The 19,059-nt window shown below is 60.3% G+C and overlaps 1 protein-coding gene across 1 annotated transcript in view; it reads left to right on the forward strand.

Moving 5' to 3' along the window:
* The first annotated feature begins 995 nt into the window (after nucleotides 1–995).
* MYO15A (myosin XVA) overlaps nucleotides 996–19,059 on the forward strand; it is a 52,679-nt gene continuing 34,615 nt past the window's right edge. Inside the window, exons 1-15 of the mRNA XM_040453030.1 lie at nucleotides 996–5,017; nucleotides 7,127–7,209; nucleotides 7,802–7,865; nucleotides 8,686–8,795; nucleotides 9,081–9,155; nucleotides 9,412–9,508; nucleotides 13,752–13,855; nucleotides 13,992–14,055; nucleotides 14,945–15,058; nucleotides 15,626–15,787; nucleotides 17,235–17,348; nucleotides 17,817–17,875; nucleotides 17,964–18,087; nucleotides 18,343–18,438; nucleotides 18,857–18,988. Of these exons, the coding sequence (XP_040308964.1) occupies nucleotides 1,424–5,017; nucleotides 7,127–7,209; nucleotides 7,802–7,865; nucleotides 8,686–8,795; nucleotides 9,081–9,155; nucleotides 9,412–9,508; nucleotides 13,752–13,855; nucleotides 13,992–14,055; nucleotides 14,945–15,058; nucleotides 15,626–15,787; nucleotides 17,235–17,348; nucleotides 17,817–17,875; nucleotides 17,964–18,087; nucleotides 18,343–18,438; nucleotides 18,857–18,988 (4,992 nt within the window). The 5' untranslated portion in view covers nucleotides 996–1,423. The remainder of the gene's footprint in view (nucleotides 5,018–7,126; nucleotides 7,210–7,801; nucleotides 7,866–8,685; nucleotides 8,796–9,080; nucleotides 9,156–9,411; nucleotides 9,509–13,751; nucleotides 13,856–13,991; nucleotides 14,056–14,944; nucleotides 15,059–15,625; nucleotides 15,788–17,234; nucleotides 17,349–17,816; nucleotides 17,876–17,963; nucleotides 18,088–18,342; nucleotides 18,439–18,856; nucleotides 18,989–19,059) is intronic.

Below are 19,059 nucleotides of genomic sequence, written 5' to 3' on the forward strand. Positions count from 1 at the left end.
CAGGAGTCGGCTGGAGTCGGCTCAGTTAAGCCCCTGCCTCCACCTTATGCGAATTGAAGATCTGTTTTCAGTCATTCAGAGCATGCCCTGATCCCTGATCCTTGGGCAGAGGCAGGAGGAGGAAAAGAGGGATAGTGCTGAGGCCTCAGGTTGCAGAGCTGCTGCCCCTGAGGCCCCCCCCACCCCCCACCTTCCACACACACCCTTTGTCTAACATGCCCCAACCCCTACCACTTAAAGTGCAGATTCTCAAAAGTGGACTGGTCACTGGCCAGAGACTGGGCGCATGGCCTTGGGTCAGACATCCACCCTGGAGCAATCAGCTGCACCCACAGAAGGCAGGAGCTACACGATCACTACCTTCTCAGCAAGGGCAGAAACTGGGAGGAGAGGCCAGGGCTGGGTAGGCATCCCAGATGTGAGCCAGGCATGTGGCCTCTCCAGCCACTTATGCTACCCAGGAGCTCCATCAAGTCTTGCTTCCTCATAAAGGAGACAGGGCATGGCTTATCACTCCCATCCTACAGATGAAGAAACTGAGGCCCAGAGAGGGTAAAAGGCTTTCTTGAGGGCATACAGCCAGCTGCTGGCAGAGCTGGAAGTCAGAGCCGGGACTGGCCCATCCTCTGTTTTTGCTACCCCAGCCCCCTGGCGTGTGGTTTCACGGGGCCCTGCGGGAGTTCCACCAAGATGCCCCCCACCTTGTCCTGCTTTCTGAGCTGGCAGCCCAGTTGTCCCCAATGCATTATTCATGTTCCTGAGAGCTGGCCAGCTCTGGTTACACTGACCGCAGCGCTGGACATGTGCTCTGCCCACTCCCCTCCTCCCTTGCCCAGGACCTGGTGGGTCCAAGTTTCCCCTCCACGGTAACTTGGTGGGCTTTGAACATCCCACTGCGGCTCAGGGCATGTGGCTCCACTCTGGCCCAGTACAGATATGCTAGGTGATTTAGGGCAAGTGGCTTCCCTGTTCTGGGACTCAGAGTCTCCCTCTGTGAAGCAGCCGTGACCCCAGCATTTACCTGGGAGCTACCTGAGGCAGCTAAGGCACAGGGAGAGCTTGACTTGTCAAAACAGTCCCCCTCCTGGCGATTTTAACGCCAAGATGGTCGCCCCCAGCACAGGTCTGGGCCAGGCTTCCCCTGCTCCCTGGTAAACAACACCCGTGCACTTTCCACCACCACTCGGGTGAAACCCAAGGCGGCTCTGGAGGAGATGAATTATGGATCTGCCCTCCCGTAGTCTGGTCCCAGCCAGAAGCAGCTTGTCTGTCCCTCCCCAGGCCACCCAGACCAGTCTCAGCTGCTCCCAGCCCGAAGAGGCCGAGTGTCCAGCTGCGGGCAGGAAACGCGGTGTGTCCCCTTGTCTCCAAGTCCCAGAGCTGGTGACACGGGCCGCGGCCCGGTGGGGAGCAGGCAGCCACCATGGCGAAGGAGGAAGAGGATGAGAAGAAAGCTAAGAAAGGGAAAAAGGGGAAGAAGGCGCCGGAGCCGGAGAAGCCCAAACGGAGCCTGAAGGGGACATCGCGGCTGTTCATGGGCTTCCGCGATCGCACGCCCAAGATCTCCAAGAAGGGCCAGTTCCGGAGCGCGTCGGCTTTCTTTTGGGGCCTGCACACCGGCCCGCAGAAGACCAAACGCAAGAAGAAGGCGCGCACCGTGCTCAAGTCCACGTCGAAGCTCATGACGCAAATGCGCATGGGCAAGAAGAAGCGGGCAATGAAGGGCAAGAAGCCGTCCTTCATGGTCATCCGCTTCCCGGGCCGGCGCGGCTACGGCCGCCTGCGGCCGCGTGCCCGGTCCCTCAGCAAGGCATCCACGGCCATCAACTGGCTCACCAAGAAGTTCCTCATCAAGAAGGCCGAGGAGTCCGGCAGCGAGCAGGCCACGCTGGACGCCTGGCTCAACCGCTCGAGCTCCCGCGTCGGTTCCCGCAAGCTGCCCTTCCCGTCGGGCGCCGAGATCCTGCGGCACGGAGGCCGCCTCCGGAGGTTCCCCCGAAGCCGCAGCATCTACGAGTCGGGCGAGCCCGTGGGCTTCCTGCCCTTCGAGGACGAGGTCCCCTTCCGGCCCTCGGGCTCTCGCAAGTCGCTGTACGGGCTCGAGGGCTTCCAGGACCTGGGCGAGTATTATGACTACCACCGCGAGGGCGATGACTACTACGACCGGCAGTCGCTCTACCAGTACGAGGAGGAGCAGGAGCCCTACATGGGCTACGGCCCCTACGGCCCCTATGGCCCCTACGGCCCGGCCTGGCCACCCTACGGAGACCACGCCCACGGGTACCCGCCCGAGGACCCCTACGACTACTACCACCCGGATTATTATGGCGGCCCCTACTACCCCACGTACCCCTACAGCTACGGCTACGACGATTACGAGCCCCCATACGCGCCCCCATCGGGGTACGCGTCTCCCTACAGCTACTACGATGCGTACCAGGGCGAGGCGTACCCACACGGCTACTACCTGGATCCCTACGCACCTTACGAGGCGCCATACCCGCCCTACGACCGCCCGTACGACCTCCCGTATGACGTGCCCTATTTTGATCCATACGGGGGGCCCTATGGCGCCCCCTATGGCATCCCGTACGGCGAAGGCATCTATGGCGGCGGAGACCAGGCCATCTATCCGCCCGAAGTGCCCTATCTTTACCCAGAGGAGCCGGCCTTCGCGTACCCGTGGGTGCCGCCGCCCATCCTGTCGCCCCACAACCCGTACGCCCACCCCATGGATGACATCGCGGAGCTGGAGGAGCCGGAGGAGGCGGGCGCCGAACGGCAGACCACCTCCTTCCGCCTGCCCAGCGCCGCCTTCTTCGAGCAGCAAGGCATGGACAAGCCCGCCAGGTCCAAGCTATCCCTTATCCGCAGGTTCCGCCTCTTCCCGCGGCCCCAGGTGAAACTGTTCGGGAAGGAGAAGCTGGACGTGTCCTTGCCCCCCTCCCTGGACATCCCTCTGCCCTTGGGGGATGCGGACGAAGACGACGAGGAGGAGGAGATGCCCCCTGTGCCTCCGGTGCCCTACGCCCACCCCTTTTGGGGCTTCCTCACGCCGCGCCAGCGCAACCTCCAGCGCGCCCTGTCCGCCTTCGGCGCCCACCGGGGCCTGGGCTTCGGCACCGACTTTGGCCGCCCCCCACCTCGCCCGGCCACCTCGCTGGCGCGGTTCCTCAAAAAGACGCTGTCCGAAAAGAAGCCCATCCCGAGGCTCAGGAGTAGCCAGAAGGCGCGGCTGGGAGGCCCGGCAGTCCGGGAGGCGGCCTACAAGCGCTTCGGCTACAAGCTGGCCGGCATGGACTCCGAGCGCCCCGGCACGCCCATCGTGCTGAGGAGGGCCGAGGCGCGGACGCGCAACAACAACAACTCCCACCGACCGCCCTCGCCCGCGCCCGCGCCTCGGCCGCCCTCCCACTGGAGCGCGCTCCTCTCCCCGCCCGCGGCCCGACGGCCCCCCAGCCCGGGCCCAGGGCCCCCGCCCGCCGCGCCCTTCGCCCCCGCCCTCTCGGGCCTGCCCCGTCCCGCGTCGCCCTACGGCTCCCTCCGCCGGCACCCGCCGCCCTGGGCTGCCCCGGCCCACGTGCCCCTCATGCCCCCCGCCAGCTGGTGGGCCTTCGTGGAGCCACCTCCCGTGAGCCCGGAGGTGCCCCCGGACCTGCTGGCCTTCCCCGGCCCCCGGCCCTCCTTCAGAGGCTCCCGCCGGCGAAGGGCGGCCTTCGGCCTCCCCTGGCCCCCGCTGCCCTCGCCCCAGCCCTCGCTGAGGAGCCTGCCCGGCTTAGGCTACCGCTCGCCCGTGGGGCCCCCGTCCCCTCAGCCATCGCTCCGCCCTCGGCCCTTCCAGCCTCCCTTCTCGCCCCCGCCGCGCCGGCCCCGCTCGCTGCGGGAGCCCCAGTCCCCGCACCGCAGCTCTGGGCGCCTGGGCCCACCCCGCTCGCCCGTGCTGGGCTCCCCGCGGCCGCCCTCCCCACCCCCTCTGTTGGGCCACAGCTCGCGGTGTCGCTCCCTCAACCTGCCTTCTCACCTCCCGAACACATGGCGGCGACTCAGCGAGCCACCCACCAGGGCCGTGAAGCCCCGGGTGCGCCAACCCTTTCAGCGGCCTCCCAACGCAGGGTCCTGGCCGGTGGCTGCAGCTGCCCCTGAGCGCCGGGAGAGCCAGCGTGAGCCTGAGGACTCAGAGACACCCTGGACGGTGCCCCCATTGGCCCCCAGCTGGGACGTGGACCTGCCTCCCGCCCAGCGCCCACCGTCGCCCTGGCCGGGAGGTGCAGGCAGCCTCCGGGGCTTTTCCAGGCCACCCCCTGTGCCCGAAAACCCCTTCCTCCAGCACGTGGGCCCTGTGCCACCTCCTGCTTCCCAGTCTGAGGACCCAGCCTCCGCCGACCTGACCAGTGTCTTCCTGGGTAGGCACCACGACCCAGGGCCTGGACAATTGGTAAAATCAGCCAGCCCGATTGCTGAGAAGCCAGAAGAGGAGACCACTCCGGAGGGCCCTCAGTCACCAGCAGAGCCTGAGCCCTCCACCCCCACCCCTCCCAAGGATTCCGCGCCAGAGCGGAAGACGCTAAGGCTCAGCCTCTCCTACCCGCTGGCCACATGTGATAAGATGAGAGCCACGTGGCCGCCATGGCGCCGCTGGGGGACAGTGCCCAGCGCCCCAGCCCCCTTGGCACCCACTGGGGCCCCAGGGCCCCTGCCCAGGGTGGGCGAGCGGCGCCAGGCAGGCCCTGGGCGTTTTGCAGTGGTCATGCCACAGGTGCAAAAACTCAGCGCTTTCCAGCGAGTTGGTCCTGCCCCTCTGCAGCCCCCTGTCCAGATAAGCCGGGACCCGGAGCCCAGCCCCAAGCCAAGAGCCTGGAATTTGCTCTGGTCCTGTTTCTGGCTGCCGGCAGAAGCCCCTCGACCCTGGCCACGAGTGCTCGCCCGCCCCCAGTCCTGCCGCCTGGGCCCTGGAGCCAATTGCCTGCGCCATGGGGGCCCCTGGGAAGAAGTTGGTCCCAAAAGCTGGTGGAACAAGGTATGAGGGCAGAGGGCAGAGGGAGGGTTTGGGGCTTCTGTGCTGGGAAACAGGAACGGCCTCGGGATCTTGGTCAGCTGCCGCCTGCTTGGGCCTCAGTCTTCCCATCTGTAACCTGAGGAGAACAGCCTTGGGCTCCCAGAGCCTCTGGAAGATTGAACAAGAGGATGCCCAGCACAGGCAGGCACAGTACAGAGACTCCTGAAATTCTCCCCAGTCACTTCACAGAAGGGATCTTGTCCCAGCCTGTGCTCTGGGCAGCCCTGTCCTGGGCCAGGCTGAATGGCGCATCTGTCCCCAGCAGCCCCCCAGAGATTCTGGCTGAGCACACAACTTTAGGACTTGCCTGTCCACCCTGTCCCATCCCCACATCCACGTCCATGCTGTTCCTCCTGTCTCCTGCTGACCCTCCCCCAGACTGGAGTCTTTTTTTTCTCTTTTGCATTCCTGCTTAAGGGCGGTCCCCTGGGCTGCAGGACTCTGCACTGCCCAAGGGTGAGGGGCTTAGGACCCAAACTTCTGGGTCCTCTGCATGGTGAGGAAAATGAGGACCAGAAGATCACACGGGGGACCAGGGGCTGAGCCAGGAGTCTGTCTGGGCCCTCTGTAGGGTGCAGGGCAGGTGGCTTAACTGAAGGGTGCCGAGCTCGTGCGTGGCTACCCTGCTCAGGGAGGAACGCGAGCCTGATGCTGGGTGGCCCTCTGAGGAGGGGGGTGGTCACCGGAGACTCCCCCGGGACGCCTGGGGTGGGCGGGGCACGCAGGGGGTGGCGGGCGTTTCTCAGCCTCTGCAGACGGTGCCCCGTGGAGCGGGCAGCTAGCCGGCCCGGCGATGGCGACCGGGGCGGCCTGGCTGCTAGGGGGGCCCTGGCCCCGGCGGCGGGTGCCCCGTGCTGTGTGGGCGGCAGCATTGTGGGAGCGGGGCGCGGGGCGCCCGGGGGTGAGGGGCAAGGATGCCTGGGCCCTCCTCACCCTGGAATACGTGAGTGGCTGAATTATTCAGGGTTTGTGGCCACTGGCGCACATGGCCAGACGGGTGGGCGGGAGGCCAGGGCCTAAGGGTGATACTTGCCGTGCCCTACTTAGCAGCCTGCTGACAGGCAGGCGGCATGCAGGGCTCTGTCCTGGTGTCCCCTTTCCTTGCCTGCTCAGAGAAGGGTGCGGGCTGGAGCTGAGAGGCTGGAGAGGCAGGAAGCACACGTGTGCTTGCAGACATGCAGGTCACATGCAGGCCTTTGTGCCCGGGACACGTTCTGAGGCGTACCGTGGCCCGACAAGGAAAGCGTGTGTGTGTAATGTGTGTGTGCCAGGGCCCGCGCGTATGTGGCATCCGGGGTGTCACGAATGTGCACATCAGTGGGCAGGATGGAGATCCCGCAGGCCACGGGTGGCATCGGGACTTTTGTCTTGAGACCCCCAGGTGTGGTTGAGACAGCCCCGGCTCTCTGTGCACACGAGAGTGTGTCAAATGGGCGTTGAGAGTATGTATTACAAGCGTGTGTGCCTCCGGCCAGGCCTCCCAGGCCTGCGTGCATGCCCTCAGGCATTCTGCAAGACCACGGGTGTGCGTGGGGGCTGCATGAGCTGTTGCATACGGGGCTGCGTGTAGGGGTCTCTGTGCTCACCCCGGGCTGGATGCAGGGGTACGGTACTGAGCAGGGCGGTTCAGTGTCAGCCCTCCCAGAGGCCCCACGTACCAGGACCCGGACGTGCATCAGGTCGTTGCAGAAGCAAGGATTTGGGGTCCACCCAGGGAAAGAGCGGCTGGGAGAGCCTGAGGTTGGGAGGCCTTCTAGGCAGTCAGAGAGAACACTGTGTGTGTGCGTGTGCTTCCCCCCCCCCCCCCCGGGGTCAGGATACTCGGGAGCCCCTGGGAGCACCTGCCACAGGGAACGCACGGGCAGGAGGCCGGCATGTGTCCCCCGAGTAAGGGCTGCACGCAGGCTCCGTGGGCCACAGTATTCCACGGCAGGGAGGCCTCAGGACCTGGCCGGGCCCTGGCCTCGGGGTTCTCTTCTCCAGAACAAGAGCAGGTCCCAGGCGTGTCCAAGATAGGGGGCCACCCACGGGCGCTCTCCAGCCAGGCCGACCACAGACTCTCTCTCCCAGATGCACTCCATCCGCAACCTGCCTACCACACGGTTCCGTGACCAGTGCCGGGAGGATGGTGTGGAGGACATGACACAGCTGGAGTGAGTGGGGTGGGGCCGGCAAGGGGTCACCACGGGGCTGCACGCTCCTGGCCCGAGCACCTCCTCCTACGAGGGGTGCCCGTCACCTCCTAGAACATCTCCAGAGCCTCTGTTTCCTCATCTGCAAAGTGGGAGTTGTGAAGTGTCCCGGAGCCGGTGTGTGCGTGTCTAAGCTCTAAGTTGGACGGGCCTGAGTTCAAACCCCAGCCTCACCACCTACTGGCTGGGAGACCTTGGACGCATTACTTTGCCTCTCTGTGCCTCGGTTTCTCATCTGCAAGATGGGGGTGGGTGGCTGTTATTGTGAGGGTGCTGGCACGTTGGAGGTGCCCAAAACGTGAGGGCTCTGCTGGTCAAGATCATTATCCAGTCACGGTGACTCAGCTCTCACGTTTGCTTCCCCAGAGAATCCCCCAACCCCACGAGGTAGTATATATCCATTGGACGGATGAAGAAATGGAGGCACAGAGAAGTTAAGGAACTTGCTCAAGGCCTCACGATTGGTTGGTGACTTGAACTCAGGGCTTTCTGACCAAGGCCCTGCACTGAGGGGGAAGGTGGGCCCTGATGTCCCCTCTTCGTGCCCTTTCAGAGACCTCCAGGAGACCACCGTGCTGTCTAACCTCAAGACCAGATTTGAACGGAACCTCATCTATGTAAGTTCTGGGACTGGGTCTGCCCTGGGCTCAGATCAGGAGGTAGCTGTCTCTCGGGGCCACAGTGGGAAGCACAGATTTCTTCTGCTGAGCCACAGAAGCCAAGTTTGTGGCTTCTGGTTTGAACTGTGGGGTTTCTACCATTTGAGTATGACATACTAGAGCCTGGGGTTCTCAAATCCAAAACCCTAAAATACAGAGTCTTAGACTGGTGGATGCCCGGGAGAGAGACCTGGAGACAGGAAACCCAGAAATGAGTGGCTATTCACTGGGGACGTGATGGATAAAGCTTCCAGGGTCCTAGAATCTGTAGACCTGGATCCCAGGAAGGGGTTGGCCAGAGAGGTGGAAGGAAGTCTCTGGCCCCAGAACAGTGGAATGGAGGGCCAGAGGCCCAGAACCACAGTGAAGGAGGGAAGGCCACCCACAAGGGCTCTGGCCACCTCAGAATGCCCTGGGCTTCTGACTCCCTCCCAACTCCAGGCAGTGGAGGTTTGACTTCACTGCGAGGCAGAAGCTTCTGGGGCCTGGCGCTGACTATGAATAAATGAAGGATGCAGCAGCTGACACAGCCACCTTTGCACAGTTGTGGCAGGGCGGTTTTGCTCACTTAGCCTTCTCCCAGCCTCAGCCTGGTACGGTGCCTGAAATTCCACTACCAGAGTACGTGACCCGTCAAACTATGAGAGGGCCCGAGGTGCGAACACGGAGGCCAGGCAGCCACACATCTGGCCCCGTGAGAACGGGGCTCCGGGCTCCTGGGAGCAGGGAGAAGGGTCATGAGGAGGCAGAGAAACTGAGACCACCGTGTGCCCAGCAGACCTACATCGGCAGCATCCTGGTGTCGGTGAACCCGTACCGAATGTTTGGAATCTATGGGCAGGAGCAGGTGCAGCAGTACAGCGGGCGGGCCCTAGGAGAAAACCCCCCGTGAGTATCTCTGGGGATGGGGAGGGGGCTGTCCCGGGGTCCCCTGGGTCCCTGCCTGCCCCTGAGCCAAGGGTGGGGCCAGCTGGTGGTGGGTCGTCCACCTGTTCGGCTGAGTGGTCTCTCCCCAAATTTCTGTGGCTCTGACCAGAATGGGGGCAGGGAGCATTTCCCCAGGGTGAAGGGTGGAGCAGAACTGGCTGCTGAGGTGGACAGAGATGTTCTCCTACCCGAGGGTTTTGAGAGGCAGGGTCCTGTCCCAGTGATACCTGTGGCCTGTCTCTCTAGGCACCTCTTTGCAATCGCAAATCTTGCTTTTGCCAAAATGCTTGATGCCAAACAGAACCAGTGCATAATTATCAGGTGAGCAGCGGGTCAGGCCGGGGACCTCTGTGTACAGGGTGGGCGGGGGGGGGGGGTATGTATGGGAGGAGTCTCAGATGATGGGTCTGTATCAGGCCAGACCTGCTATGGGACCTGGGAAAGATCACGTGACATCTCTGGGCCAGCCAGCCCATGTCCTCTGGTGTCATAGGAGGTCGAAGAAGGGTAGGGGTAGGGGGAGCCCAGAACAGGCAGTGAACTGGTTGAGTCTCCTTCTGGTCCTTTTCCCGGTCAGTGGAGAGAGTGGTTCTGGAAAAACCGAGGCCACAAAGTTGATTCTACGCTACCTGGCCGCCATGAACCAGAAACGAGGCATCATGCAGCAGGTGAGTGTGTCCGTTACATGGTCTGTCTGACTCCCCAGGACTCCCAAGCTCAGTGCTCCCCGAGAGACATTTGGAGGATGGCGAGACTGAGGCCAGGGTTGCCCTGGGGGGGGTTCCTAGGACTCTGGCTCTTTCAGCCACACCCCTGCCCGCCCTGGCCATGCCTGCAGGGAGCTCCCTCCTGCCTGTGCTCCAGGGCAGCTCTGGTTCCAGCCGTGCTGGGCCTGGCCAGAGAGGAAGCCCCATGGGCAAGGGGAGTCACTCCATTTCTGCTGCCTGGCCTCACCTTCTTGGTGGTGAAAGAGAAAGGACAGGCCTAGTCAAGGGGGTGGGGTGCAGTAGACGCTGGGGTGCTGAGGACACGGGACCAGGGTAAGCACAGGATTGGAACATTGTGGAGAGTGCTAGGTCCTGCAAACCTGAGAGTGTTAGACCCTCATAAAGCTTTCCCGAGGGCATACTGTGTGTCCCTCACAGTCCGGGCTAGGTGATGGTAGCAGCAATGCGGACAAGTGTTCCCGCCCTCATGGGAATTTCGTTATAGTAGAAATGGAAGAAAAAAAATATACAAGTAAATCGTGTTTCTGTGAAAGGGTGGAATTTGTGGAGGGAAAAAAAAGCAGGGAGGGAGATGGGGAGTTTGGGGGGGTTGTAATTCGAAGCATGGTGGTCAGGGTAGGCTCCACTGAGAAGGGGTGAGAGTGGGCCCTAAAGACATCTGGGGGAAGAGCAGACAGGGAGCGGGAAGAGCAAGTGCAAAGGCCCTGGGGTGCAGGGAGGTCTGGTGTGCTCAGGGGATGGCAGTGTGGCATCATGGAGTCCAGGCAAGGGAGGACAGTGGCTTGGGCCAGGGAAGTGGTGATGGAGATGGTGAGCACAGCTAGACCCGGGTGCAGTTTAAAGGTCAGCCAGAGACTTGCTGAAGGCCAGATTGGTGTGTGACAGAGTGGGTCGGTCTGGGGGCAACCCCAGGCATTTGGATTGAGCCATAGGCAATGTGGAGGTGCCATCAGTTACATGGGTAGGGCTGTGGAGAAAGACACAGGTACTCTGAAGTGTCTGCTGGGCATCCAGAGATGTTAGGAAGGTGGCAGATGTACCATGAGCCTAGAGCTCAGGGACGGTGAGGCTGGAGGCGAAGCCCCACCAACTGAGACTCCAGAACCTGACTCTCAGACTCCTGCCCCAGACTATGAAGATTTGCAAGTGGCCGCAGCGTCCCAGCCAATGGCAATCTTGGCAGGGGATCCAGGGGCATCAGGTGGGGGCCACGTGGCCCTCAGTGGGAATTGGGTCAGCCCAGGCTTAGGAGTCAAGAGAGGTTACTTCCCACGGTCCCCCCTGACACCTTCCTTGGCCTACCAGCCTCTCCTATCCCAGCCTGGGCCTCTGGGGCCCTCCCTTTGCTTCAGCCAGGGTTTTCAAAATCTAAGTTCAGACTTCTGGAAGGACTGGCCGGGTAGCAGGGAAATGTGTGCATTGAGCCCCTCCTGTTTGCTCGGGGCTTTCATTATGTTGTCGCGCGAGAGCCTCACGGCAGCCCTGGGAGGCAGGTATGTTTGTGTCCATTTATGGATGCGGAGACTGGGGCCTGGGAAGGGAGATGACTTACCCAGTGTCCCCAGGTGAGAGGGTGGAGGAGCTGGGATTTGAAGCCCAAGGCAGAGAGCTGTCTTAGCAGGGGTCAGGGAGGACAGTCGTGGTCGTGGGACGTGCCAGGCATTCTGTAGAGGTAAGGATGGGCCCGCCAGCTGGGATGGTCACCACCTCATTTCCCAGCCACCACTCTGCCCTGCTCGTGTAATCCGACAGTCCTTACCCAGGGTCAGTTTCAGGCACACTCTTAAACAATCCAGGGTTTTATTTATTTATTTTCTAATTTTTTTTTAACGTTTATTTATTTTTGAGACAGAGAGAGACAGAGCATGAACGGGGGAGGGTCAGAGAGAGAGGGAGACACAGAATCTGAAACAGGCTCCAGGCTCTGAGCGGTCAGCACAGAGCCCGACGCGGGGCTCGAACTCACGGACCGCGAGATCATGACCCGAGCCGAAGTCGGCCACTTAACCGACTGAGCCACCCAGGCGCCCCGACAATCCAGGGTTTTAAACAACGTCTCTTGCTTTGGCTCCACCTTACCCATCTATGGGCGTCATCGTCAACCTCTCTGTCATCAGTCAGCAGGGTAGTGCCACGGGGTACCACCCAAACCTTCCAACGTGCTGGGGAAAGTCTCAGGGTTCCCTTTTGTTGGACTAGCTCTGGCCATGTGTCCTCACTGGGTCCGGTTGCGTCTTGATTGGCCGAGGCCCCGGCCACGGGCTCTGCATCTGGGCCGGGAACGTGAGCAGCGTTCCGCGGGGTGGAGGGTGGCTGGATGCCGCCCAGCCCAAACCGCAGGCTGTCACCCCACCTGCGGGTTGAGCTAGGGGCCCCCACAGGGCCAGATGTTCACCCGTCCAGAACACCAGTCCTCTCCCCAGCCCCAGGCTGGGCGCTAGGAACAGAGAAACGGCTGACCCACGCTCAGGCCCAGGCGGATCTCAACTTACTGAACCACCCTAGGCCAGTTCCCCCTCCCGTCTGGGCCTCATTCTGCTCCTCCACATGGTAGACGTGGTATTTCCTGGCCTGAACGGGACCAGGAGAGTGAACAGATGGAGGGGGTTGGCACCTTCCCCAAAGTAACATTTCTGCAGACGCTGGGCCTTCCCTGCCTCTTCCCTGAGAATTTATCGTGAGGAAATGCCTCAGCCAGAAAATGCTGTACACCCGACACACACATGCTTGTCACGGTGTTGTGATCTCACTCGTATAGACTCTGGAGTCCCCGGGAACGTTACCTCGCCTTTCCATGTCCGTTTCCTGATCCGTAAAATGGGTGACATCAGCACCTACCTCCTGAGATTGTTGCCACCCGTGTAATTAGGGCAAAGAGTCTGGCACATGGTAGGTGCTTAATAAATGGCAACGGTGATTGGCTACGCCTTGGGCACTTCTGCTGTCGTGAAATGCTAGTCCTCTTGAGATCTGTGGAGCAGGTATCTTATGAGGGCCTCCCATGCCCCTGCTCCCGCGTAGACGCTGGGGTCCCAGAGGTTGCAAACAGACAAACATTCCTGCTGTGGGGGCTGACATTCTAGTGAGGGAGACGTGATACAAAGAAGTGAGGGGAGGGGCGCCTGGGTGGCCCCGTCGGTTGAGCGTCTGACTTCGGCTCGGGTCATGACCTCACGGTTCGTGGGTTCAAGCCCCGCGTCGGGCTCTGTGCTGACAGCTCGGAGCCTGGGGCCTGGAGCCTGCTCCGGATTCTGTGTCCCCCTCTCTCTCTCTGCGCCTCCCCTGCTCCCACCCTATCTCTTCCTGTTTCTCAAAAATAAATAAGCATTAAAAAACATTAAAAAGAAAAAAAAGAAGTGAGGGGATTTGCCAGTGGTGCAGAGGGAGCGGACTCCGGTCCAGAGGCTGGCTGGGGCCTGGGTATCGAGGGGCCAGTCAGAAGGGCTGAGGTGCCCTGCAGAGAGGGGGAGGGAAGAAGAGAGGCCAGCCGGGGGCTGGACTGTGCAGGGCGTGCGGTCAAGGCAAAGGCTTGGCTTTGAGCCTGAGGTGGTCATGGGGATGGGGATGGGGTAAAGGGGACATCCCCAGAGCCTTTTGGCACGTGGGCCCAGCAGACTCCCACACCCTGGGGCCACGCTGCAGGCCCCAGGCCGGGACAGCTGGGGTCTCTGAGATTCGTGGGTTTGCCCACCCCGGAGGCCCAGAGGGGTCGGTGGTCCCTCCATGGTCTAAGGCCCCTGGTGACCTGGCGGGAGAGGGGGGCAGTCCTACAGGTGACCTGCTTCTGTTCTTGTGCCTCTCTCCTCCTCCTCCATCCTGGGGACTCCTGAAGATAAAGGTACTTGGAGTGTGCACGTGTGCCTGTGTGTGTGTGCGTGGTACACACGCTCGTGTGCGAAGGCAGGATGCGCAGGAAGAGGCATCCGAAGGCCCGTCCTGGCTGGGGGCTGTGGTGGGAGGGGCGGGGCTGGGAGAGGGTAGCTGCGGCCCGAGTGTAGGGGTTGGCAGCATGAGGCAGGCATTGGGGGACACTGGGGAGACCCAAGGGTTCTACAGGGAGCCCACCTGCGGTTGCCCCTCACACAGGGGGTCCTTGGGGAGGTCTGTGTCTGGGAAAACCTAGGGGTGGCCCTAGCCATGCTCCCTACTCTAGGCCCCCAGAACAATTCCCACATCTTCTGGGGTCCAGATCCTGGAGGCAACACCCCTCTTGGAGTCCTTCGGTAACGCCAAAACTGTCAGGAATGACAACTCCAGCCGCTTCGGGAAGTTTGTGGAGGTCTTTCTGGAAGGGTGAGTGGGACGGTGGAGGGACCTACAAAGGCCTTGCGTGGCACTCCGCGTCCTGGTGCAGCCCCTGGGAGCCCCACACCAGCGACTCCACCCACCCAGCCACCCTGCACGAGCTGACTGTGCTCCCCCACTCCAGGGGCGTGATTTCTGGTGCCATAACCTCCCAGTACCTGCTCGAGAAATCCAGGATTGTGTTTCAGGTGGGCCAGGCCCTTCCAGACCCTTGTGTGTTGGGACGGGCTGGGGGTATGCAGATACTCAGAGCCTGGCACGTGGCAGGGCTGGGTAAATGTTGAATTAATGAACAAAGACGTGTCCGTGTGAGCATGTGATCTGCTCCCCTCTCTCCCCCCCCTACAGCCACATTGACTCTTTTCTTGTGCCTGAAGCACACCAGCCATGATCCTGCCTCAGGACCTTTGTACCTACGATTTCTTGTATCTGAGCACTCTTAACCCCCCCAGACACCTACATGACCAAACCCCTCACCTCCTCCAAGCCTTCCCTCAAATGTCACCTGCTCAGGGAAGCCACCCTATTTAGAATGAAGTCCCTCTCCACCCCCCTGGAACCCCCCACCCCCTCCCCTGCTTTATTTCTCTCCAGAGCTCTTGTCTCTGTCTGACAGGTTTTAACCAGTGATTTGTTGAGTGTCTATCTCCCCAGCTATCAGGTGGGCTCCGTGAGGTCGAGGCTTCTGTCTCCCTTGTTCCCCGCTGGGTCTCAGGGGCCTACAGCAGGGCCTGGAATACAGTTGTCCCTCAGCCACCCCGGCTGAGTAAACCATCAGGAGGCCCCGTGTGTGCACATCTGGGCTGTGGACGCAGCATAGGCAGGTGTGTGTGCCCAGCGTGTGCCCAGCGTGCACAAGCGAAGAAAGGCTGTCTTTCTCGTGTTTCTCCAAACGGAATTAAATCTTGACCAGAGCCCCCTCCCTACCACCATACCAGTCCCCCACCCAGTGCCAGGCCGGGAGCTTACTCATCACAGAGGTGCCCGGTCTCAACTGTGGGCCCTGGCATCGTGTGTGTGTCTGGGGGTCACCTAGGTGGTGGCTCCCTTTTCTGCACCCACCTATCCGCCCTATAGGCCAAAAATGAAAGGAACTACCACATCTTCTACGAGCTGCTGGCCGGGCTGCCCGCCCAGCTCCGACAGGCCTTCAGCCTGCAGGAGGCCGAGACCTACTACTACCTGAACCAGGTGAGTACCCGCAGGTGTCCAAGGGCCCCCCGGCCTGGCACCCCTGCCCCATCACCCAGAGGGGCTGAGGGAACCAACTCATGGTGTCCTAATAGCCAGCCAGCGTAGGCGATGGGGTTTGGGGGCATGAGTTTGGATTGAAAGTGTCTCATCACGGCAAGGGTGACAGGCATCTTTACGGGTCCACGGTGGGGGTAAGAGAGGCCTACCTGACTCTTCATTTCTCTATAGCTTAGAACAGCACTAAGGAACTTAGCGCTCCTGCACTTTCCTTTTCGTTTCCCTTCCTCAGCTTCCTCATCTGTAAAGTGGGGACAGCATAATGCCACTCGTTAGGGATGCGGTGAGGAGGAGATGAGGAAGGCTACACCAAGGGCTTTGCACAGGGCCTGGCGGGCAGCACCTGCTCAGAGCCTCCTGGCCCGTGGGAATGGGAGTGCCCACCTTGGGCCACACTGCCAGTGAGCCAGGTCAGGGACCTTGAGAGCCCCCAGCCCCCAGGGCCCTCAGGGACCCTGGGCAGGGGCCGGGGGCTCTCAAGGTCCTCCGGCCCCTGCCCTCGCCCAGGGTGGGAACTGTGAGATCTCAGGGAAGAGTGACTCGGACGACTTCCGCCGGCTCCTGGCTGCCATGGAGGTGCTGGGCTTCAGTGGCGAGGACCAGGACAGCATCTTCCGCATCCTGGCGTCCATCCTGCACCTGGGCAACGTCTACTTTGAGAAGTACGAGGTGAGAGAGCCCACAGCTTGCCGTGGGGCCCTGGCACCCTCGGGACACAGGTCATCTTCTCAGAGGCTTGCGGGCCATGTGTATTTGCCTTTCAGGTTCCACCACGCACATATCATTTGTTCCCTCTCCGGCCCCTACCGCCAGTGGGGTTGCTCATCTTTTTATGGATGTATGAGAGCTCTTTGTATATGTGAAGGAAATTGGCCCTTTGCCTCAGATATGAATTATGAATATATTTCCTGGGTTACCATTTATATTTTGTTTACAAAAATTTTTTTAATCTCAAAAATCTTCTATTTTTGAGACACACACACACACACACACACACACACACACACACAGGGTGCACGTTGGGGAGGGGCAGAGAGAGAGGGAGACACAGAATCCAAAGCAGGCTCCAGGCTCCGAGCTGTCAGCACAGAACCCAATGAGGGGCTCGAACTCATGAACCATGAGATCATGACCTGAGCTGAAGTTGGACGCTCAACGGACTGAGCCACCCAGGCACCCCAATATTTTGATTTGTATCCAGGTTTTTTTGATGTTTTACTTGGTGGTTGGTTTGGTTTGGGTTTTGCCATGTAGATTTGTAGAATTATTCTCAGGCATTTGGTTTATCAATCTTGTATAAATTTTAGGGTTTTTTTCTTATCACTTTTAGAGAGACTCATCTCTTTAAAATTACAACAGATTTCTCCCATAATTTTTTCAAACCCTTTTATGGTGTGTGTGCGCACGTGCGCGCGCGCACACACGTGTCTGTGTGTGTGTGTGTGTGTGTGTGTGTGTGTGTGTGTGTGTGTTAATATTTAATCTTTGGCTTATCAGGAATTTATGCCAGTAAAGTTTGAGGTAGGAATTCAATTCCTTTTTTTCCACATGATTCCTCAGTTTTACTAATCCCGTAATTTGAGAAATACCTACTCACCATGTATTAAGTTCTTATGTACATTTTTGCCTAATTCCCAATTTTCTGTTGTGCTTCGTTAACCAATGTATTATGTGTCTATTCCCAGACTGTTTTAATTATCGTAGCTTTATAGCGTCAGACTATCTCGTAGGGCCTCCTTCGCTCTTTCGGAATTTTCCTGGTTATTCTAGCTTATGTTTTTAATTTTTATTTTCTTTAATGTGTGTTTTTTTTGGGGGGGGGAGAGTGGGAGAGGGAGGGGGCAGAGACCAAGGAAGAGAGAGAATTCCAAGCAGACTCTGTGCTGTCAGCTCAGAGCCTGGCTAGGGGCTTGAACTCATTAACTGTTAGATGATGACCTGAGCTGAGATGATGACCTGAGCTGAGATAATGACCTGAGCTGAGATGATGACCTGAGCTGAAACCAAGAGTCGACACTTAACCACCTGAGCCACCCAGGCGCCCCTACCTTGCTTGTGTTTTTTATATGAACTTTAAACCCAGTTTGAAACGCAGTCCTATTGGTATTTTGCATAGACAGATGCACAGGAGACGGCCTCGGTGGTGAGTGCCCGGGAGATCCAGGCCGTGGCGGAGCTGCTGCAGATCTCCCCCGAGGGCCTGCAAAAGGCCATCACTTTCAAAGTGACCGTGAGTCCCTGGGGACCCGGATCTACCAAGCCTCCTGCCGGCCCTTAGACAGCATGGGCTCCTCCCTCTGCCTGGCTCGTTCTTCCCTTTTCCACACCTACTCTTCCTTTAAGACCTGATACAGGCATTCCCCCACCTCCAGTGGGCCACCCCTGACCCCTGTCTGGGTCATTACTTCCTCCAGGCTCCCACAACCGCTGGCCCTTTGTCCCATCCCAAGGCTGATCTCACTGTGTCTGTCTGCTCATGCCTGTGTCTCCCCCCTTAGACCAGCAGCCCTGTCCCTGCCAGTGTAGGCAGGCAGAGGGGGGATGAGGGTGTCCTGTTCCGCCGCTGGCCAACTGTGTGCCCAGGACCAGTCAGATCATCGTCCCTGCTCCCTTCCCCATGTCCCGCCTCCAATCCTCTGGGGGCTTCCTGGAGGTGGTGGCCAGCCTGCTGTCATTCAGGGGTCTCATCCCTCCCCAGGAGACAATGCGAGAGAAGATCTTCACCCCCCTGACAGTGGAGAGTGCCGTGGATGCCAGGTGAGTCCTGGTCCTCCACGCCTGAGCCCCCAGATCCGAGACCCCCCCACACACTAGGCCCACCTGCCCCACACCGTCTCTGCTGCAGAGATGCCATCGCCAAGGTGTTGTATGCACTGCTCTTCGGCTGGCTCATTGCCCGGGTCAACGCGCTGGTGTCCCCACGGCAGGACACGCTGTCCATTGCCATCCTGGATATCTATGGCTTTGAGGTAGGGCTGCACGGGTGGGTGAGGGACAGGGGACATAAAACGTCATCTCTCTCACGTCTCTGCCTATAGCCCACACCGTTATCTGTCCTCGATCTCCTGCCATCACCTTCCCTCACCCGCAAGCAGTCCCTGAGGCCACGGAAGGCAGGGAGGGCACTGGGCCGCCAGACGGGGGTGAGCGGGGCCCTGGTGAGGGGCACACATGGGCTACTGGCCAAGGAGGGAGCAGGCCCAGCCTCACCACCCACCTGGCAGGACCTGAGCTTCAACAGCTTCGAGCAGCTGTGCATCAACTATGCAAACGAGAACCTTCAGTACCTGTTCAACAAGATCGTCTTCCAGGAGGAGCAGGTGGGCGGGGCCTCGCTTAGCACTCTTGTCCCCTCCTGACTGGGCAGTGGGCCTCCTCGGAGCCTGACAGGATATGCTGGTCCTTTAGGGGCAAACCGGAGGGTGTCAGGTGAAATAGAGGGAAAGGCATTCTAAGCCAAGGGCCAGCACATGTGAAGGCCTGTGCTCTGGAGGGGAAGACGCTTGGTGCTGAGCCCAGAGAAAAGCCCTCTTAGGGGATCCTTCTCACCCCGTACCGGGCGGGCCCAGGTGGAGGGAGAAGCCGGGCTCAGAGGGGGTTCGTGTTGCCCTTCTGGGGAGGGAGCTTCCTGTGCAAGCGGAGGGGCCCCTGGTCAGGCCCCTTCAGGTGGATCCAGCCCGGGAGGTGGGTGGATGGGAGCTGGGCAGGGTGAGGAGGCTGAGCCCCTGACGTCTGCAGGAGGAGTACATCCGGGAACAGATCGACTGGCGGGAGATCACCTTTGCTGACAACCAGCCGTGCATCAATCTCATCTCACTGAAGCCCTACGGCATCCTGCGCATCCTCGATGACCAGTGTTGCTTTCCCCAGGTGAGCCACGGGTGCCCTGTGAGCCTGGTCAGGTTGCTCAACATCTCTGGGCCTCATGTCCTCATCAGGCC

This window comes from Herpailurus yagouaroundi, unplaced genomic scaffold (assembly GCF_014898765.1).
Source record: "Herpailurus yagouaroundi ecotype Mexico unplaced genomic scaffold, PumYag 208, whole genome shotgun sequence".
NCBI lineage: Eukaryota > Metazoa > Chordata > Mammalia > Carnivora > Felidae > Herpailurus > Herpailurus yagouaroundi.